Source organism: Canis lupus, chromosome 12 (assembly GCF_003254725.2).
Source record: "Canis lupus dingo isolate Sandy chromosome 12, ASM325472v2, whole genome shotgun sequence".
Lineage (NCBI taxonomy): Eukaryota > Metazoa > Chordata > Mammalia > Carnivora > Canidae > Canis > Canis lupus.
In genome coordinates this window covers 33,478,505-33,502,329 of record NC_064254.1, presented here as the reverse complement: position 1 = coordinate 33,502,329, position 23,825 = coordinate 33,478,505, and the positions used below count along the sequence as shown (strand labels likewise).

General features: G+C 37.1%; 2 protein-coding genes and 1 pseudogene across 10 annotated transcripts in view; all 3 read right to left on the bottom strand.

The window, feature by feature from the left end:
- Nucleotides 1-23,825, bottom strand: part of SMAP1 (small ArfGAP 1) — a 177,919-nt gene that overhangs the window by 25,941 nt on the left and 128,153 nt on the right. The window lies entirely within an intron of this gene.
- Nucleotides 4,143-4,994, bottom strand: LOC112658678 (small ubiquitin-related modifier 2). Its single transcript, XM_025444905.3, has one exon. The coding sequence runs from the start codon at nt 4,869-4,871 to the stop codon at nt 4,584-4,586; it is 288 nt and encodes a 95-aa protein (XP_025300690.1). The 5' UTR covers nt 4,872-4,994; the 3' UTR covers nt 4,143-4,583.
- Nucleotides 10,706-10,831, bottom strand: LOC112658749 (U4 spliceosomal RNA; annotated as a pseudogene).

Sequence of the window (23,825 nt, the reverse complement as noted above, 5' to 3'; positions counted from 1 at the left end):
TTTCACACCAAATTAGAACAACCTTTAAAATACTGCAGAATATGAAACTACCCATTGTTTGGAAAAGAGAGAAAAAGCCAAATCAAACAAATAAGAGATCCTCTGGTAATCCTGACTCCTGCCCTCAGAACTACTGCAAACAGTTTGGAAAATTTCTTTCCTTCCAGATGTCACAAATCTATATGGGTTCCCAGAGTTCCTCTTCTTCTTTAGACTGCAACTGCATCAGTTTAAATAGGTGTTTTATCAGCCATCTCCACAGAAAACTACATAATATAGTACATGTGAATAGTAGTGCAGAGTAAAGAAAAACTTAAAGGTAAGAATAAGGGACATATCCTAAACATAGTTTATCAAATTGCAGACATGGCCCATTACTCGGTTTTGAAGTCTAATTTTTGGAACTTAAAAAAATGAAATATTGCATTGTACTGTTAGGTACAAAAGTAAAGGTAAGTATTAATGAATTGTTTTACATACTTGGCTTTTCTTTTTTTAAGAGATTTTATTTATTTATTTGACACAGAGAGAGAGTACACAAGTAGGGGAAAGTGGGAGAGGGAGCCGCTGAGCAAGAAGCCTGATGCAGGGCTCAATCCCAGGACCCTGGGATCATGATCTGAGCATAAGGCACACTTAACCAACTGAGCCACCTGCTGCCCTTGTTTTGCATATTTGTGCAAACGTGACTACATGCAGGCTGGATCATAATATAATACATATTTCTTACCAGAGTCATACGCTGAGACATACTGCTTTTAATACAGTCTGTTCCTTTGCTACCTACAGTGGATTGACCTATATGAGTAAGGAATATCTTTGTCTTAAACCTTACAAACTATTCCAAAAAGAGGTAGCTATTCTAGATGGATTTCAACAATTCAGACACGAATTACTCTTAGAGCTGGCATCTCAGGTTGTCCTACAAATTAAAAAGGCAAAAGAGTCCATCACTGTAAAAACTATCTTATCTCTCTTCATTTTCAAATCTTGTTGAGGCAGTATCACAAACGCACTAATGCGTGGCAGAGATAATTTTAGAGATCACTCTTTTACATATTCATAGTAATCCAAGTACTACCTTATATACATTTGTGAGAGCTACAAAGATTGAATTCAGATGATACTTTGTTCGTAAGTGTAAACTTAAGAAATTAACTTCATTATTTTTATTTTGAAATCTACTACAGAGAAAATTTAAGGACGGATATACCAAAGCAACAAACTATATAGGTAAGAAATCTTGAAATTCTAGCCAGAATATATATTTCATCTTTCAGAACTAAATATCCATAAAAAGATATTAATTTTCTATTCAATTTCTATGAGTGACTTTCTAATAACTAAAAATTCATTCACTCACACTTAAAATTATTTTAACAGATCTTTATGTAAAATGAGAAAAATAAAGCATTTATTTTCCTAGTCTTAGATGAATTATAATACCTAAGAAATATACACTTGAGCAATAAATTTTTTTTTGCTTATACAGTACTATGATGAGGGTTTGGAAAACATCTTTAAGAAGTCCTCTAAATTATGCAGTCCTCTAAAATAAAGGAAAACTCAGTATTTTTTTGTATTTCTTTTAATTTATGATAGTCACAGAGAGAGAGAGAGAGAGAGAGGCAGAGAGACAGGCAGAGGGAGAAGCAGGCTCCATGCACCGGGAGCCCGACGTGGGATTTGATCCCGGGTCTCCAGGATCACGCCCTGGGCCAAAGGCAGGCACCAAACCGCTGCACCACCCAGGGATCCCGAAAACTCAGTATTTTAAAAAACAAACTGAAATTATCTAGGTATTGCATTTTATTCCATGATAATGTACATTTAAGCCCAATGACATCACCAATAAATTGAGAGGCAAAGCCTATTTTAAAAAGATCCTACTTCTAGCCCTTAAATCATGTCCACTGCTATGGCTTCTTGACACTGCCATATTCTAAAAGACAAGACACTCAGTTTTTGACTAAAGAGGAAGATTACAGAAGCCCTCAGACACTGAACTAGGAAGAGAGTATCAAAATAAATCTCCTTTCTTCACCACAAAGCATAATCTAGCATTTCAAAAATGAAACATTTAAAATGATCAAAATCAGATCTCAAGAAATAAGACAGGAAGTTAGGATTAGTTTTTTCCTTCTCCCTCATTATAATATCCATGGCAACAAGGCAATGTGACAATTTATAAACTTATCAAGAGGGAAGCAGAAGTGCCCTGTGTTCATCCTAAAAACACCAACTTTATGGCCACTCTGAAGTCTATTTAGTTTCTATAGCAAAATATATTTTCACTCTTCACTTATATGTAAAAAATTTAAATGTATACATAGATAAGCTTGCACATATATATATATGTATGTATATATATGTATATATATATTTGTCACCAGATTAATGTTAGAGAAGATCTACATGAGGACTCCCAAGTATATTCTAGTTAAACATTGTGGTTAACAAACAGATGTGTAATAGATTATGTATGCCTTCATGACAATCTCTTCCAAAAAGAAAAAAATCCTTAAGAACATAATCTGATTTCTACCAGACTTATATTAATACTTACTAAGTACTATTTGCCAAATGTTTTCAGGATATAATAAACCTTAAACCAAAATATTAATACACAAACTATTATTTATCCTTTGGTTCTACAGCATACCAATTTTGTTGTACTTTGCAAAGAATAACAAGATAAAATTATTAATAACATCTGAAATGTAGCTGTCATATAAATTATGTAATTTCTTAAAACCAAATTTTAGAAGATCTCGGAATAAACATAATATCATCTTGTTAGGATTTGGGGGCAAGGATATAATAAGGTGTGATAATAGTAAATTAAGACCTCGCTTAAAAAAAAAAAAAGCCACAATAAAAAGAGAGCTTCTGACCACATTTTCCCTCATGTAACTGTCACCACTTTGATATTTCATTTAGTTTAGATGTCAATCAATATGTATAGAATCCTTCCACTTTAAATTCTCCTGCTACTAAAAACATTATGCAATTTGCCTTTTAATAAGTGAGGAATGCAGTCAACTGTTAATTAATAAAATTAGGTAATTTATAATTTATTAAACAAAACTTTCTAACAAGCAAGAATACAGGTCTACTCAGATAAAGATATTTTATAAGTTTCTTAGACTTCTACTGAGCAGATGTCTCATTCAAATTATTATCCACAGATTATAAATGAATAAAAACCCTACATAATTTCCAACTCCTACATTTGCTACCTTTTTACAAAAGAGAAATAAGAGCTGAGCCTCTAAAATGTGATTCACTATGCTTTAGTTGACCAATTAATGTAGATAATAGCATTATTACATATTATAAGACTAGGAAAGCTATATAATTTCCTAAATTCTAGAGGTAATTAAAAACTTTTTTCTAAAGCTGACTATATCTTGGGGCACCTGGGTGGTTCAGCTGATTAAGTACCTGACTCTTGATTTCAGTTCAGGTCATGATCTCAGGGTTGTGATACTGAGCCCCTCATGAGGCTCCCTGTTCAGCAGGGAGTCTGCTTGGGATTATCTCTCTCTCTCTCTCTCCCTCTCCCTCTGCCCCTCCCCCTACTCACACACACTCTTCTTCTCAAATAATAAAATCTTTAGGGATCCCTGGGTGGCGCAGCAGTTTAGCGCCTGCCTTTGGCCCAGGGCGTGATCCTGGAGACCCGGGATCGAATCCCACGTCAGGCTCCCGGTGCATGGAGCCTGCTTCTCCCTCTGCCTGTGTCTCTGCCTCTCTCTCTCTCTCTCTCTCTCTCTCTCTGTGTGACTATCATAAATAAATAAAAATAAAAAAAAAATTAAAAAAATATCTTTAAAAAAAAAAACAAACAAACCTGACTACATCTCAAATATGCCATAACTAGTTCGATATGATTTGTCCAAAGGCTCCATAAGTGGCTAAAGTAGCTATTCTCCTGATAGGGCTCCTTCCCCTGTACCATGATTCCTTTTCTTTAACAATTTTTTTGTTTCATTTTAAACAGAAGTTTATTTAAACAACAAGACGCTTGACTTGAAGGGAAAACTATCTAGGATTCATTTCTTTTAGAGTAATTTATCCCTACTTAAAGACAGATTGCCCTACATGTAACAGCTACGTACAAAAAAGTTATAAAATTGTCCTTGGTTTTACAATGATAAATGAAAAACATTAAAATTCTCCAATCGAACAAGGTATGCAAGGATTTTTATGTTGTTCTTTTTTTTTGTTAAACAGCGAGAGCAAAATAACTTACTGGAATATAAAGATAAGAGCTGACTGAGCATGCCACTAATGGAGAGAGGGGGTATTTTCACAGAAACAGTATTTTCCCTCATCTCATCTCCATTTGATGTCGATCAAAACATACCATTGGCCATTTAGTTAAAAAAATGCAATATGCTTGTGCACATACACAGTTACTTTATGTACAATAAAGGAATGGGGAAGGGGAAAATGAAAGAATAGAGAAAACTATACTGTAGTAGTCAGGATGTGGTGGAACCAAATTATGGCTTTCTATTTGAGAATGTCTTCTTGGTCTGGAGGAACAGAGTTCTGGAGTAAAGTAGCAGGTTCCCTTTTTAGTAGACACCTCCTGTCTGCTGCTGGAACACATCAATTGTATCTTCATCCTCCATTTCCAACTGTGCAGGTGTGTCTGTTTCATTGATTGGCTGCCCATCAAATCGGAATCTGATCTGCCTCATTGACAAGCCCTGTCGTTCACAATAGGCTTTCATTAGTTTACTAAGTGGTGTATGCCTCTTAATCTTAAACTGCACCACAGAACCATCCTGCCCCGCCACCTTCAAATTAATATGATCGTTGTTCTCAGTCTTCACTCCTTCCTTGGGCTTTTCGTCGGCCATGGCGAGTGCCAGAGTCTCTTCAGCTGCCGCTTCACAAAAAAGGTACCAGGTCCGCACCGAACACACAAGCAGCACCAGGAGCGGCAGAAGCTCCTTAACAATTTCTATTTATCACAAATTAGATTCAAAATTATCCAATGCTTACATGGTATCATTTTTCCAATAGCAACAAAGACACACTGCAAAAAAGGAACCCCACAATCTGATAGATGGGATAAGGCAAGTACCCAAATAATTTCAACACAAGGTAGAGTATAAAGACAATATGAAAGGTGTGAGATGCAACTTACACCATGATGGTGGTCATTGGATGATTAGGACTTTAAAAAGACAATAATATTTATTTTGAAGTCTGTAGGAAAGATAGGAAGCAGTCCAGTAGGTAGGAGTTAGTTTTAAAAGTAGTAAGAAAATTGAGTATGGGAAAGCAAAAAAGACAGTGGACACATCTGACGAACCTATGGGTCTAAATGTACAGAAACAATAAAAGATAAATTTGAAAAAAGTTAGCGAGGGCCACACTGTGGAAGGACATGAACAACCAACTAGAGATAGTAGTTAGATAGGATACCAATTTTCAAAGAGAGTAGCCAAAGCAAGATACTACTCCTAGGAAGTGTTATGCATAAGAACTGTACTGAGAAAGAAAATGATTATTACCATTGTAAGCATGGGGGTATGTTGGCTGTGACATGATCAGAGTAGTACTTTAGCAGTGTAAGGCAGAAACCAGATAATGAGCAGCTGAACACCCCAAGAAATGTCTTTACAATCAAGAAAACCAGGTCATGTTCCCCTCAGAACAGGATTTAACAGTCTAGAGAAACTGTTCCTAAAAAGGTGCATACATAGTCCATGAAGAAGGTATCCCCAGCTTGACCTTTAGCTATACAGTCATTTACAAACCCTTGTTTTACAGTTAAAACCCTCCTTACTGGTTTTTCAGTTATATTACGGGAAAGGGCATGCAGAGTGGGAAACTGGTTATATAAACTTCAGTGTCAGTCAAGGAGCTCTCAGCCCCACCCCACTGTAAGTCACAGGTCTTCCCAGTCCAGAAAAACCCAATACATATCCAACCCCCAAACAAAGTAGGGGCCGATTTCACCTCGCAGAAGCTGCCCACTCTCCCTTAGATAGTGTACTGTTGTTGCTTAATAAAACTGTTCTCTGTTTTCCCTTTGGGCACCAATTTCTAATTCTTAATTGCTTCAGGCGAAGAGTGGAGACACAGCACTTTCTGCAGAGACAGTAGGATTAAATTAATTTACTCCCTCATTACAACTTGAAATCTGAAATATATTTTCTAATAAGTTGCTCAATAACATTACAATTACCAGAATACTACTCTCATCTGGATACCTGTTGAAGTCTTTATAATAGGATTTCACCTTTACTGAAATTTTTAGTAAAAATTTATGAATGACAAGTTACTCAAAGACTATTGGGTTGTACTTCATCATATATTCTACTATAAGACTGAGTCATCTTTATTGCTTACCCTGTAGTCTCAATTGCCTAATACCAGTATATTAAAATAAAAATAAAAATCACTGTCTTAATTCCTAAGATACACTGATTGTTGTCATTACTATATATGTATGTGTATGCTGTCACAACCAAATTATATACAACCTTGTTTAAAACTATTTTATATAAGAAACAATCTTGCATGTAACTCATTTATTTGCATATCTTATTTTGTTTTACTAAGAATCTTGTTAAAGTTTCCTTTTTTCTTCTTTACCATTTTTAATGTACTTATAAATCTTTTTCACATTAAACTTTTCAACACATAGTGTACTCTGTTTTTGAATTTAATATTCTTTCATAAGTTGAATTTTTAGGGTTCAATTTGGAACTGTAATCTACATTTTATTTCTCCAATCATATGGACATCTTTCAGTAAATGATTTTTTACATGGCCTAGGGACAATACAATCCCAAATAATTTTCGCTGGGCTGGAAAATTTGAGATTTATATACATTTCAAAACGAGAAGGAACCTTCAGAGACATTTACTCAATTCATTATGTGATGAATAAAATATCACTGTAACATCTCTCTTACATGGTCATTCTCTCTATAATAAAATTTTCTAGTATTATGGAATCACTGGATATGGTGATACAGCATATTCCATATTTTGACAATGCTAAAAATACTAGAAAGTTTCCTCTTCAGGCAGCTTGCAACATTTAGTCACTTACCCCTATTCTCCATGATAGAGCCATGCAGAAAACAAGTAAGAAATGATTAAGTGGAGCTTTGACCCTCTCAGTAGGCATATCAGACCACTAATTCACATCAAGTCCTCAGTCATCTAAAATTCCCTGACATTTTCCTTTGTGATATTATATTCAGGATAGCTGAGGTTTGGATGCATTTATTTTGGAATTTTACTTTTGTACAATTTGTTGGAATTTTTAAGATTTTCTGAGGAATTGTTCTGTCGTGCAATGTCTTAACTAATCTATGTTGCTTGGTTATTTGAAAATTTGGACAATATGACATTGATGTGCTCAATTAATACAAATGCTGAAAAGAACAAAATCCAGGATTGAGTCCCAAAGAATGCAGCAAACTCCCTCGATACTAACATCAATTCTATTAACTGGATTTCTCTGGTATAGCTGTCCATCCAGTTCACAATCTACAATTTGCTCATCAGACATACCTGTTTACATCTTGACCAGAAAGATATCTAAGAATCTCAAACAATAAGCTTAGTCTGACAGAAATTGTTCCCAAGAAACCCATGTAAGCACCTAGTGAGTACTGTTAACACTCTGAAAAAAGTAATTAAAAAAAAAATCTCATTTGAATTTTGCACAGAATTCACATCAAGCTCAATGATACAAGCATCCATAATCCACGTACATTTTCCTTCTAAGAATCTGGACATTTGCCTATCTCTAATCTTCTAGTTCCTATCTCAGTTTGCACAGTTTCTCAAAGAATGACCTAATGTGCTTTATACATTAGGTCTACAAGGTTTTCCACAATTTAACATAAACATCAAATGCCTACATTGGTAAAATAATAGTTACTTTGCAGGATTTTTGTGAGGATTAAGTAAAATAATAGAGTCCTTTTCATAATGGGGGAGATACATAATAAATACTTTCATAAATGGCAGTCAGTGGTGTTGTGGTGGTAGCCTTTACAGTTATATGCCAGGTTCTATAAAGCACTACGGATACAAAGATGAATGAGACTTGGTTCCTAATCTTCAGAAGCCCATATTCTAATCAAGCAAACAGACATAAACATAACTGTGGTTCAGTGTGGATTAGCACAATGACGGTGTTAAAAAAAAAAAAAAAAAGGAAGCCTCCTGGAAAGTCACAAGAATGTCATGCTTAGAAGCTCAACACGTGTTTGAATAACGCATTATGAGGTGGGTGACTGTATGTCCCAGTTTGCTCAGGACATCTGCAGTTAATGCCTCTTATTCCAACTTGACTATTAATAGTACCTAAATTGCCTCTTATTCCAACTTGACTATTAATAGTACCTAAACCAGGTATCACTGGTTACTTCACTCTTAAAAGTATCTAATTTAAAACACTCAGGTGTAAAGGGGTTCCTCTCGTTCTAGCAATGGTAAACTCCTTGAGGACAGAATGATCTTTCAAAGTTCTGTAAGACTGTGGACCACATGCAAATGCCTAGCCAGCCTCTCAGTAGTAAATTAGCAAGATTGGAAAAAGAGTCAGTAATTCCAAAACAAGGAATAGGCTGTATCTATACCTCTGTCTTTAACATTCATCTTGCTATTTTATTATTGCCTCATACAGTAGCCTGGAAATTCAGAGAAAGAAAAAGAGTTACTTATAATTACTACTTAATAGCAAAATATAACTGAAAGAAAAAAAATAAGTAGAGTACAGCTGGAAGGGGCCACCACCTTGCCCATCACATAACACATGTTATGGGAAGCAAGTACTACACCTTTCACAGATGACCTGCTTCTGGGTCAGAATTTTATATGTGGATAAGCAGCTCCCCTCACAGCAATCCATGCAAAGTCAGCCCTCAACACAAGAATAAAAATAATAACAAGAAATACAAAAAAAAAAAAGAAAGGAAAATTAGCCAAACACCTAAGTCTAAACCACGCTTGGACACTTCCCAGCTGTGTAAGTTAGAGTATCTCTGAGCAGGGTTAGCTTCATGGGAGTAACCAGAGAGTAACCAGAGAGTTCCACAAAAGGTTTAACAGCTATTGCATCTTGAACTTCATTTTATCTTTGAACTTTGAACTTGATTTTGTAAATCCAATAAGACAATGAAACATAAGCACAGAAGGTATGTGCAATATGTGCCCTTGGCTGCCCATTTGCATACAGTGGTCATGCTGTTTTATGAGCACAGAATTTCTGTGTAAGGACCCAAGTGGGCACAATGTAAGCATATTAGGTCTACAACACGGTAAACAGGATATCAAGAGCCCTAAAGAGGCCGGGCTTTCTCTTTCCATCAGAACTTAAAAAGCAGAAGGCAGTAGTATTCTAAGAAACAAGACAGACCAAAGACTCCTATCCTTTCTTACTCATGTCACTTCCCTGTATCAGCCAACCATTTACAGTAAAAATGATGACAGGAGAGAGAAGTACCTTTCCTTTCAGTCCTTCCTTACTCACCAGTTAATCAAAAATATGGAATATGTACATATTAAGAAGTAAAATAAAAAGAGTATAGTTAGTTTTGGGCATTATTCTCACTATTGTGGTAATAACAAAATATCCATGCATATACAAGCTAAGAAATACCAAGGGTGTAAATTTGATGATTCCAAATATGAGTTAAAGCCTCTTATGATTACAGTTAAAACCTGCTTTACAACATAAAGATGAATGGTAAAATTTATGTTGATGTAAATTTTTTATTTTTATTTATCTAGAACATTATTTTAAGGTAAACTCTACTCCCAATGTGGGGCTCGAACTCATGTATTTAGAACAACATTAAATAGCAAATAAAAGACACCTTGATAGTTGAGAGAATGTAGAAGAAACTTAAAAAGCTCTGTATTTTAGTATATTTAATGGTACTTTTTTCTTTTTTTTTTTTAAAGTTATAGCTGGCTCTGTCTCTGAGCCTTAGCTTTTGATTAGTACAATAATAACTGTCATATTGACGTTATGACTGCCAAAATAATAATTAAGATAAATAAAACAACACTTTCAGTTTCTGGTCTGGCAGATAAGCAGCTTGAAAGTCACTACTTCATCCTAACAAGTAAAAGCTGAACAAACTGAAAAATTAACAACTCTTCTTAGATTCATCAGAGAAGTGAGGTTGCAGACAAACAGCAGCCCCCAAAATTGGAAAGAAAGCATACAGAGAAATTCACTTTTTGGAGCACAACCCAGCAGCAGGGCAGAAAAACCTGAATTGTATGTAATTGACAAAGTGCTGAAAAGACTCTCAACCTGAGCATCAAAAACTGCAGAGCGATCCTGTCCCGTGGGGGTCCTCACATTTCTGAATTTTACCAAGGTTCTCTTAGTGAAGAGTAGGGAGAAACTTCCTTTGGTTTTGTCATGGTATGGGGAAAAGTAGAGCCCAATTTATTGGAGCTTTTTCAGTATCTAGCTTACCTGGGAGAAGGGAAATAACCCATTTAGTCCCACTCCGGCCATCCTGTTCCACCTAAGGTAGGAAAAGAGGTACTGGAGTAGTTCACTGCACAGGGACACAGGCTCACTAAAAGGTAAAACCTAATCACAGGACTACTGAATGTCTCTTTTCTTTGCACACTTCACCAAAACTTTACTAAAGCCCTATTTATCAGAGTTCCTGTCATCCTATATGTACATTATACTTAGCTTTCAAAAAAAAAAAATCACAAGGCAAACAGAAAGGAACAAAACAGTTTGAGAAAAGTTTTTAATTAGCAATAATCACGCCTCGAATAAACCTCATTGGCTATGATGCTGCCACTGTGCAAAGCTAGGAACAAAACAGTTTGAAAAGATAGACCAAGCATCAGAACCAGACTCAGATATAGAAGAGATGTTGGAATGAATTATCAGACTTAATTTAGAACAACTATGATTGCTAAGGGTTTTAACAGCAAAAGTAGATACATACAAGACCAGAGGGATAATATTGGCAGAGAAGTGGAAACTCCGAGAATCAGTGCTATAGATCAAAAACACAATAACATAAATGACGAATGCCTCTGATGGACCTTGTTAGTAGACTGGACATAGCTGAGGAAAGAATCTCTGAGCTTAAGAATATGTCAATAGACATTTCCAAAATGGAAAAACAAAGAGAAACAAACTGAAAAAGAAACAATATTCAAGTGGGACAAATATAAAAAGTATAATATACATGTTTTTGGGGTATGAGACGGAGAAGAAAGAGAAAAAGGAAGAGAAGAAATATTTGAAGCCATAATGATTTAAAATTTACCCAAATAAATGTTGAACACCAAACTGCAAATCCAAGAAGGTCAGAGAACACCAAGCAGGATAAATGCTAAAAAACAAACCAACAAAAACCTTCCACCTATCATACAGTTTTCTAACTACAGAAAATAAAAGATAAAGCAAAAATTCTGAGAAGAGAGGTTAGATGGCAGAGGAGTAGGATGATCCTAAGTTTGCCTCCTCCCTCAAATACAACTAGATAAATGTCGAATCATTCTTAACACTCAAGAAATCGATCTGAAGTCTTAGAGAATAAAGCTGCAGGTCTACAATCTGGAAAAATGACCCAGGAAGGAAGGAACTGTAGAGGGTTGATTTGTGGAAGAAAAGAGCTAGAGGTACTCACCAGGAGAAGGAGGCCTGATCATGGAGGGAGTAGTGAAAGAGAAAGAAGAGAGAAAGTGGTGGTGGGGGGGGTGGGGGGGGGCTGGGGAGAACACTGAAAACACACACAGGAGACTGCTAAGAAAACTACTCCCAAAAACCACAGACAAGGAAAAACAAAACAAAACAAAACACTGAGAGGGAGAAAGGAGAGGGTAACAATACCACCAGTTTTCTATAAACAAGAGTACAGATTCTGAAGTTTCAGAGGTCTGAGACATTGCTAGGTTCATGCCTGGGTCGCTGAGCAGTGCTCTAGTGGGAAAGAAAGCTGGAGACTTACCAGGAGGCAGTCTGAAGATCCTCAGGGTCACAAGGGGAAAAGCAGTTCCTCTGTTTGGGGTGCATTTGGTAGAGGTGACACAGCCTCTGTGGGGGCAAAGGACCCTGTGGGAGCCATCAACCTATTCCTCTCACCAGTATGAGAACAGACATCTGCAGAGAGCAGTAGACCCTGGCCCCAACTGTATGTTGCAATTTACCATAAACTTTGAACCAAGATGCAGTTGTGTGACTGCCTTCCGGGACAAGCCAGCACCAGCCACAGTGCAGGGAGATCTTCTCCCAGAAGATCAGTGCAGGTCCCTGCAGCAGGGGATCTTTGAAGTGTGGGATTTTGACATTCAACTGCACCTGAAACAAAACACAGGAATGCTGCACCACTGGGCAGCTGGGTAGCTCTGACACAGGATGAAGGCAAGGATCAGGGACACAGGAGGGGTCACTGTTTGCCTGTGAGGGCTTACTGAAGAGGGGTGACTCGAATTTCCTTCCCTGGAGAGAACCAGGCAAAGCCATTTTCTTCTGAAGTCTGCCACTCTGACCCACCTCAGTGAGCTAAACAATGCCATCAATTAAATGAGGAAGCTGAAACTACAAACCCAGCCCTACTGTGCCCTGCAGGTACGTTTCCACCAGGGCAATTCCACCTATTAATCAGAGCAGCAAGACTCTCCCCCAAAAGACGAGCAAAAACCCCTCACACATACCAAGTCTACCCATCACCCTACTAATCACTGAGTGCTGCAAAGCTTCAGCTCTAGGGGAACAGGTTCGAGTACCCTTTGAGGTTTTTTTCATTTCTTTTTTTGTGGTTATAGAAAAAAGTTTTTTTAATATTTTTATTTTTAAAATTTTATTTTATACATAATTTTTTTCTTTTCTTTCTTACTACATTTTCTCTATCAAGCTTCTCATAAAAAAGCAAATAAAAACACATCTAGGATCTAGCTTCCTTTATGTATTTTATTAATTTTTTAAAAATTTTAAACTTTTATTTGGCTTTTTTCCCCTCCAAAATGACAAGATAGAGGAATTCACCCCAAAAGAAATAAGAAGTGATAACCAGAGACTACAAATACAAGTAATATGTCTGAACTAGAATTTAAAACAATTATATGGATACTACTGGATTTGAAAAAATCATAGAAGATACCAGAGAATCCCTTATTGCAGAGATAAAAGAACTAAAATCTAGTCAGGCTGAAATTAAAAATGCTATAACCGAGATACAAACCTGAATGGATGCCATAAAAATGAGGATGGGCAAATCAGAAGAACAAATCAGTGATACAGAAGATAAAATTATGGGGGCATCTGGATGGCTCAGTTAAAAATCAGACTTAATTTCAGCTCAGGTCATTGATTTCAGGGGCCTGAGACAGAATCCCATTTTGGGCTCTACAGTGATTCTCTCACTCTCCCTCTGCCCCCTCCCGAGCTCATGCTCTCTCTTAAAAAAAAAAAAAAAAAAAAAAAAAAAAAAGTAAAAAAGATAAAATTATGGAGTTGTAAAGAAGAGGGAAACAAAGGTAATGAATCAGGAAGGCAGACTTAGGGAACTCAATGACTTATTAAATGGACTAACATTTGTATCATAGGATTCTTAGAAAATGAAGAGAAATAAAAAGGGGCAGAAGGTTAATTCAAGAAAATTATAGCTGAAAACTTCCCGAATCTGAAGAAGGACACTGTCGTCAAAATCCAAGCAGCACAGAAAACCCCCATTAAGTTCAACAAAAGCTGTCAATTGCCATGGCATTTCACAGTGAAATTACAAAATATACAGACAAGGAAAGAATCCTGAAGGCAGCAAGAGAAAAATATGTCCCTAACCTACAGGGAAGACAGATCAGGTCACAGCATATCTGTCCACAGAAACTTGACAGGCCAAAAGAAAATGGCAGGAAATATTCAACATGCTCAATGGGAAAAATATGCAGCAAGGCCAATATTCAGAATAGATGGGAGAGAAAGTTTCCCAGACAAACAAAACCTAAAGGAGTTCATGACCATTAAACCAGTCCTATAAGAAATTTTAAGGAAACTCTTTGAGTGGAGAAAAACGACCAAAAGCAACAAAGACTAGGAAAAGACCAAAGAACATCACCAGAAACACCAACTCTACAGGTAACACAATGACGCTAAATTCCTATCTTTCAATAATCATTCTAAATGTAAATGGACTAAATGCTCCAATCAAATGACACAGGGTGTCCAAATGGATAAAAAAACATGATTCATCTATCTGCTGCCTACAAAAGGCTCATTTTAGACCTAAAAACACCTGCAGATTGAAAGTATGGGAACAGAGAAGTATCTATCATGATAACGGATGTTAAAAGAAAGCCGAAGGAGCCATACTTATATCAGACAAACTTGATTTTAAAGCAAAGACTACGACAAGAGATAAAGAAGGGCATTATATCATAATTAAGGGGTCTATCCATTAAGAAGATTTGATAATTGTAAATATTTACGCCTACAACTTGGCAGCACTCAAATATATAACTCAATTAATAAACTCATGGACAATAAAACACTAATAGTAGGGGACTTCAACATCCCACTTACACCAATGGACAGATAATTGAAGCAGATAATCAACAAGGAAACAATGGCTTTGAATGACACACTGGACCAGATGGACTTAACAGATATATTCAGAACATCTCATCCTAAAGCAGCAGAATACACATTCTTTTCAAGTGCACATGGAACAGTCACCAAAACAGATTACATACTAGGTCATAAATCAGCCCTCAACAAGCACAAAAGGATTGAGCTCATACCACACATATTTTAAAACCACAACACTATGAAACTTGAAGTCAACCACAAGAAAAAATTTGAAAAGATCACAAATATGTGGAAGTTGGAGCACTTACTACTAAAGAATGAATGGGTTAACCAGGAAATTAAAGAACAAATTTAAAAATACATGGAAGCAAATGAAAATATTGTCATTATGATAGCCCCAAACTGCTGGGATACAGCAAAAGCAGTCATAAAAAGGAAGTACACAGCAATACAGGCCTACCTTAAGTAACAAGAAAAGCCTCAAATATACAACCTAACCCTACACCCAGAGGAGCTAGAAAAGGAACCACAAATAAGTTAAGCAAGCAGAAGAAGGGAAATAATAAAGATCAGAGCAGAAATAAATGATACAGGTCAATATCCCTAATGAACATGAGTGCAAAAATTCTCAAGATACTAGTAAATCAAATCCAACAGCACATCATAAGAATTATTCACCATGATCAAGTGGGGTTTATTCCTGGGTTGCAAAAGTGGTTCAATTTTGTAAGTCAATCAACATGATGCATCATGTTAATAAAAGAAAGGATAAGAACCATAAGATCCTCTCAATAGACTCAGAAAAAGCATTTGACAAAGTACAGTATCCATTCATGATAAAAACCCTCAACAGGGCTAGAGTTAACAGCACAAGAAACAACAGGTGTTGTGAGGATGCGTAGAAAGTAGAACCCGGTTACACTGTTGGTGAGAATGCAAACTGGTGCAACCACTCTGGAGAACAGTATGGAATTTCCTTCAAAAACTTAAAAATGAAAATACCCTACAACCCAGGAATTGCACTACTGGGCATTTACCCAAAAGATACAAAAATACAGATTTGAAGGAGTACATACAACCAGATGTTTACAGCAGCATTGTCAACAACTGCCAAACTATGGAGAGAGCCCAAATGTCTATCGACTGATAAATGTAAAAAGAAGATGTGGTATGGGGATGTCTGGGTGGCTCAGGGGTTAAGCATCTGCCTTTGGCTCAGGGTGTGATCCTGGGATCCAGGATTGAGTCCCACATTGGTCTCCTTGCTGGAAGCCTGCTTCTCCTCTGCCTGTGTCTCTGCCTCTCTCATGAATAAATAAATAAAATCTTAAAAAAAAAAAAAGATGTGGTGTGTGTGTGCATATATATATAATATATATGATATATATAATGGAATATTATATATACATATTAATACATTATATACATTATATATAATGGAATATTACTCAGCCATCAAAGAGAATGAAATCTTGCCATTTGCAAAGACATGGATGGAACTAGAGTGTATTATGCTAAGTGAAGTAAGTCAGAGAAAGACAAATACCATATGATTTCATTCATGTGTAATTTAAGAAACAAAATAGATGAATATATGCAAAGGGGTAAAAGAAAAGAAAAAAAAGAAGAGAGGGAAACAAACCAAACAAAAGAGAGGGGATGTGCTAGATAGATAATGGGTATCAAAGAGGGCACTTGTGATTATGAGCACTGGGTAATGAATCACTGGATTCTACTCCAGAAGGCAATATTGCACTGCATGTTATCTAGCTAAATTTAAATTAAGAAAAGAAAAAAGAAACATTTCTATAAGAAGACAAAGGGAGAATAATACTTATCTATTGAGGAACAAAGATAAAGATTACACTGAACTTCTCCTTAGAAGAAAGGCAAGCAAGAAAAGACTGGAGTCAAATATTTTAAAGTAAAACAAAAACAAAACAAACCCCAAATTTAAAGTATTGAAGGGCAAAACCCCACAATCTTAGGATTCTGTAGTCTGCAAAATCACCCTTCTAAAGTAAAGGAGACATAAAAGATTTTCTCAAACAAGAATGGAGGGAATGTGTGGCCAATACACTTGCCTTACCAGAAAGAAGGTCTAAGTTCTTCAGAGTGAAGGGAAATGATAAAGGTCAGAAACTTAAAACTACATAAAGAAATGCAAACCATAAACAGATAAAGGTAAAATAAGATAAATACTACAACAGTGCTTTGTAAACTTTAAAAATAAAAATATAAACATTTGAGATTAGTGTTACTATTATAACTGAACTCTTTCCTCTCTCCTTCCTATTATCTCAGAAGCTGATAGCTCTACATACCATCTTATCATCAGGTACTATGATCAGAACACAGCACTGCCAAATTATTTGAGTGCTACTATATACTCTGTCAGCCTGCTTTATCATACACCTTACACTGTTACAAGGTTTCCTTTATAGACAGTTGTAAATTCTAGAAATTGTAGCAACTTATTACCATATCACAAGAAATCTGTAGAGAATTTCACTCTTTCACTGTTTGCAATAATGTGGTGTAATAAGTCTACGGTGAAAACAGAAGTTCAGCATCAGAAACCATTCATTTAATTTTCAAACACAGAGGATGTTTATTTAAAGTTCTTTCCTTTAATAAAATATTTAACAATAAAATAAAATCACTGTTAGTAAAGAACAGAACTAATAATATATAGCTACTTTATTTCAGAATGTTACTTTATATAGTTATTACTAAGGTAACATTAGTTGATAGTTAATATGTTAATACGTCTAAATTCATGTTTTAAGCATTTTAGTAACTTGGTAAGAATTCCATTCAAAAGTATTATTTGATGTTACCACAACCATGGTAACAACTTACATGTATGGAGTTCACATGTAGTTAATCTATGTTTTTATTTTTTTACTTTTATTAGTTAATGTTAATCAATCTAAGAATCATGTTAACATCTAGTTTTGGAGCCTGTGCTCTTTCAGATAAAAGCACAATCAATTAAAGTACTGAACTGCTGGTATAGATACTACTACCACTATCACATCTACTCCTGACAACACTACTAGTATTAATTACCTATCTCCTTCCTCTCCCCTGCATTAGCTTCCATCCTAACCTAGTCTCTTTCTCTTCTGAACAATGGAAATTCTCTTTGGCACTTAGTTGTGGTTACTTCGGAATAATGCTGTGCTATATTCCAATACTTTACTTCTAGTTTTATATCTTCTTTTTAAACTAAAGAAAAGGTAGAGAGCAGTAAGCTCATATCTTCTTAGTGATGCTAGTTTAGGGAGGAGCATACGGAAAAACTTTCAAGACAGCCGAACATATCACACAAGTTATCATATATTTTATCAACAACCGATGAACAGATTACTTGTATGAAAAATTGCTAATTTCTAAAGTCAAAGACAAAAATGAAAGCTGCAAAGTATTTCCTGCAGGATTCGGGTAAGCACAAATAGCCAACTGATAAAAGACAACTGCATCCATCACTGGATATGCATACTTACTGCTAGTTCCAGATGCTTTATTACCCATTAGAGAAAGCTATTAAAAGGAAGTTATTGTTAGGTGGTAGGAACTAAAAAGGAGTGGGAGGAATGCCCCAAGGCAGAGTCCCAAGTCCTTAAGAGGTAATGATAGAGACAGTGAGCTGGAGACAAGGGTGATAAATAAGCTACACAATAAAAGCCCAGGGGTGGTGGCAAAACATCCAGAGGTGACTTCCAAGACCTTGGGGCTGAAAGACTAGTGTAGATAGATAGCTGTGGGTGTTGAGCAAGTGCCCTCCTCTTCCACCTCTGCCCCAGGGAAACCCCTAAACTCTTTATAATTCATTTGCAGTGCAGGTATAGCCCCTCCCCACCACAGAGAAAGGCTGCCAGTAGGCTCTGGTACAATCCTAGCAGGGTCAAAACTCATCCTTCCAACCTGTGGGAGGAATTCCCCAAATGACTGGACACAGCCTCCATCAGAGACCACCCCACTGTATGTCATAGCTCCTCGCAGCCCAGAAAGACCCAATAATACCCAATCCCAAAACAATCTAGGGGCTGGTTCTACCTCAGAAAACCTGATTGCTCTCCCACCTTCACGGTGTACTTTTGCTTTAATAAACAAAGCATTGTGCTTGCTACTTTTCTTCTGTCTTTATTAGAGCACAGATCCCCACGTAAATCTTCTCATGGGGGAATCCAAGGACCAAGAACTCCATTCACACAAGGCAGACTCTCCCACTGGTAACATTATCACTGGCAGAGATTCAGGTCAGAAGCTATGGGATTTAAATCCTGGCATTACTTACAGACTACATAATCACACTCAGCTCCCGTTTCTTCATCTAAAGAATAAGGTGGATGGATTAGATTGCTTATATCCTTACCAGCTCAAACATTAGGAGACTACAAATAAAGTCTGATGTGGACTCTAAATATCTCCACTCTATATAAATGCATGTATGAGTAGTATGATGAGGAAGCAGAAGGCAAGCTGAGGGCAAAGCACAAGAGGACACCCCATACCCACCTCCCCATTCCCAAGTGGGTTACGTGTTTCCTCAGGCATTCCTGGTTGCCCTAAAGCTAAGGGAAGAAAAAAGCAAATGGTTAACTTGTAGAGATCACAGTACTGGGCAGCCCTGGTGGCCCAGTGGTTTAGTGCTGCCTTCAGCCAGGGGTGTGATCCTAGAGACCTGGGATCAAGTCCCATGTCAGGCTCTCTGAGTGGAGCCTGCTTCTCCCTCTGCCTGTGTCTCTGCCTCTCTCTCTCTCACTCTCCCTCTCTCCCTCTTTCTCATGAATAAATAAATAAATAAATAAAAAACCTTAAAAAAAAAAAAAAAGAAGATCACAGTACTACAGGGAATGAATCTCCCTTGGTTCACAAATGTCTTAGTGATTTACAAGACAAAAATTCTTATCAATACCCTAACTTCCAGAGACCCATAACTCAATTTCCTGGAGCCCTAACACGACCCTCCCTTCTATGAGTGATGTGGGAAACTGAGGCAGAAGAGAAAGTAAACAAAATTTCTGACATACGGGTCTTGTCCCCATGCTTTAATAAAATTACCTTTTTGCACCAAGACATCTCAGGAATTCTTTCTTGGCCATAGGCTCCAGATCTCATCAACATTCCAAAACTACATCAAATATGGTGCTGCTGGGCCTCATCAGGAGCTGGTGCATACATTTCCATACAGCCTATTAGCTACCTACCAGGAATCTTTAGTATAGGGAAACACCTTCCTAAATGGCAAGGCCCATATAGATATTCTAAGAAATATCATGAATATGTTAATCAGTTTAGCTATCGCTGTTTGAACAGATCCTCTTAGAACTGCAAAAATTTAGTAATAATTCATCCACCAGGACCATTTTGCTATAATAGTAATAGCTGTTAATTTTAAAAATACTTTTTATATTTTGGATAAATAATATTTTTCTAATATTACAGAGGTAGCTGTCTCCCTTATTTTTTTTTACTTTTTTAATTTTTAATTTTTTTTTATTTTTATTTTATTTTATTTTTTTTTATGATAGTCACACACACAGAGACAGAGGGGCAGAGACACAGGCAGAGAGAGAAGCAGGCTCCATGCACCGGGAGCCCGACGTGGGATTCGATCCTGGGTCTCTAGGATCGCGCCCTGGGCCAAAGGCAGGCGCCAAACCGCTGTGCCACCCAGGGATCCCTCCCTTACTTATTTTTAGAAAATTTCCTAAGGGGGACGCCTGGGTGGCTCAGCGGTTAAGCATCTGTCTGCTTTCGGCTCAGGGTATGATCCTGGGGTCCGGGATTGAGTTGCACATCGGGCTCCATGCGAGGGGCCTCTACCTATACCTCTTCTACCCCTATCTCTGCTATGTCTCTGCCTCTCTCTTCTGAATAAAAATAAATAAAATCTTCTAAAAAAAATTTTCCTAAGGTAAGTTATTAAAAGTATCAGCTGGAGGGAAAAAGAAAATACCGTAAACACTAAACTGTTTATACATCTTACTGTAGGCTCAGTGGCTGTGTTACTTGTTTTAAACCTAAGGATAATTCATCACCTCTGGCCTATGTTCATTCAACCCTACTCCATACAGTAAAGTGACCTGATAATGAGATGCTTGCATAACAAAAATGTAAACAGCCAAGAATTTGGTCTTATGTAGCAATTTCTCTTCATTTCTTTTTACTCCTCTAAATTGTATCAGTCTTCGGTTCAACCTTCCCAGCAATTTAATCATGAAGAGGATCATTTTTGCCAATCATCATTTTCCACAAGGACTGCTTACTCTATTGACAGTCATTTATTTGATAATGAAACCTCTACATGCTCAGCAATGTTCCAGGCACTGACAATCTACACTTGGCATTTGGGGGATGTGGGGGGTGCAGAGTGGAGAAACGGATAATAACACAAATAATCACAAATAAAACAGTAGTCTTAATTGTCATAGGATAACTTAAAATAGGGTGTTGCAATGAAGAATGACTGTGGGCTACCTTGAATCAGGTGTACAAGGTAGGCATCTCTCTGGTGCTATTTAAAATGAAATCTGAAGACAAGAATAAGGAAGGCACCCTTGAGAAGATCTGGGAAAAAGCACTGTAGGCAGGGCAAAGAGTGCAAAGGTCTTCAGGTCACAATAAGTCTGATTTGTTCTGGAAACAACAACAAAAAAAGAGATGGCTAAAGCAAAATAAATAAGGGAGAGAGTAGAAAGAGGTAAATCCAGAGACACAGGTAGGGGCCTAAGGCTTCACTGTATGACTCCACAAGGTTTATGGAGCTTAATGTCATTCTAAGTACAATAGAAAGTCACTGGAAGGTGTGAAGCAAGGAAGTAACAAGATCTGATTTACCATTAAAAAGACAAATGAGAGAAAAAGAGAAAACATTTAGGATGCTATTGCAGAGGAAAGATAATGGTGGCTTGATGTAGGATAGTAACAGTGAAGATGGAGAGAGGTACAGTTACTAGGATTTGCTACTGGAAGTGATGTGTCAGAGGTGGCGAGGGAAAGAAGAAAAACCATGGCAATGCAGATTTTTGCCTTAAAGTAACTCATTAAGCTAACTAGTGATGTGGTTTCTTTAGATGGGGAGGTAGCAGGTAGAGGATCTAGAAATCTCTTTTGGTTATTGTCAGTTTAAGACATCTGTTACATAAGGATGATAGGAAGGATGCTGAATATACAAGCCAAGAGTTCTGAAGCTGGGTCAAGCCTAGAGATACAGTGTGTCCTTGATCATTAAAACTATGGGACTAATTGAGGGCATTTAGGCAGAGAAAGTACAAAAGAAGGGAGCCCACTATATGGGAGATTTATACTTCGGGGCTAGCAAAAGAGACAAAGCCAACAGAGGATACTCAGAAGGAATAGGCAATGAAGTAAGAATAAAACCAAGAGAATGGAGTTCATGGAAACCAAGATAAGAAAGTGCTTCAGGAAAGAGGGAATGACCATCTGTATAGAAAACTGACAAGAAGAAAGATAAGAGAAAAATCCATGTTGACAACAACATGAAGGTAACTAGTGACTTCAATTGGGGGAGTCACAGGAGAGAGAACAAATAGAAGCTGGAATAGAATGCAACAAGAAGAAAACCTCAAGTAAGAAAATGTAAACAATGACCAAAGATAACCCTTTCAAAAATGGTGTTAGATACAGACAATAATAATTGGATAATAAGATACAGTAAAATGAAGAAAACAAACAAACGAGGAAGTAGGGGGAGAAATAAAGAATTAAGTTGTGAGGTAAAATACTGACCAGTTGTAGCAGCTGGTCTCCAGCAGGGGCAGGACCTGTCCATTTCATGATAAGAAAGGTACAGGGCACATGTACCGGCTGCCTGTTTCATGATGAGAAAATGAGGAAGTTCCTGTATGACTGCTATTCTCTTGATCAAACATGAAACAAATACATTACTGAAATGGATTGTGTATTATGTTCATAGAAGAGAAAGCACAAAACAACTCTGGAAAACTAGAAAGCAAACATACTAGGAAAAAGGAAAGTATAATTGGACTACAAGGCAACATTCAATGCCTGCTAGAGATGTGTAGCCATGAATTCAAAGTGAGACCAGTCAGCAGGTAGAGTTTCTCTGCCGGATAAAGGGCATGGAATGGGACGATAAACAGATTAAATCAGTACTTGCCAGACAAAAGTACCGAGGGAAGTGCAGGGCAGTCACAAGGAAGTGAGTAAGTACAGTGAGAGTGAGGAATGTGTGAAGTCAGGAGGTTATTTAAATAATTCTATTTTGAGGCACATCTTCAGCAATTTTCTTTTTGATTGTTAACCAGCTTACCTCTTATCAAATCCTCATTTGACAGTGGCTTTAAATGTAATTAAAGCAGTTTTCCAGGGATGCCTGGTGGCTCAGTGGTTGAACATCTGCCTTCAGTTCAGAGCGTGATCCTGGAGTCCTGGGATCTCAGGCTCCCTGCGGGGAGCCTGCTTCTCCCTCTGCCTCTGTCTCTACCTCTCTCTGTGTGTCTTTCATGAATAAGTAATTTTTTTAAAGCAGTTTTCCAATAACATCATCTACTTGAAATCTTTGCATATTATGACTCAAGTGCAGTGAGTGGATAGTGAAAATTTTTCAAGAAGGACTTCTAAATATAATAACTAGTACGCATGTCAAAACACACAGACGACAGATGATATGAAAATATTAGAAGATCAACTAAAACCATATGAGCCAGAAAATAAAATATGCATATCTCTGGAAACACACTTTCCTCCTTTTCTTCCTTTAAGGAATACTTGAGGGATCACCGTAGGCCTAGAACAGGGCATGACTGAGATTAAGGAACTTATACAATGAACCTTTACATCCCTGCTTGTAGGTTCTGACTGGTTTTTAATGAAGGAAAAGAACAGAAGGAGGGCTTAGGGAGAGTCTATATGTAGGAGGCAAAGGCTTCCTCTCCTCTCCCTCTGCCCCTTATTTTTCTCCCAAACTATAAGCTCTGAGAGGATACTTTTTCCTGATAACACCTTTGTACCCCCAATGATAGAATAGACCTCATCACATGAAAGATGCTCAATAAGTGCATATTCAACTTAGAACACCCAGGCAAAGACACAGAAGACTGGTGGTCCTGGAGAAAGCACAAATGGGACCTAACACCTTTGTTCCTGGAGGCTCTTAGAAATGAGCTCTATCAAGTAGACTGGCACCTAACCTATCAGGTTGCCAGATGGAGAGCAAGGAGACAATATCAAGAAATCACAATTTCTCAAGAGCAAATCACAACTACACAAACAT

Excerpts from the sequence above, each read along its gene's own strand:
- LOC112658678 (XM_025444905.3), bottom strand. The coding sequence starts at position 4,871 with ATGGCCGACGAAAAGCCCAAGGAAGGAGTGAAGACTGAGAACAACGAT.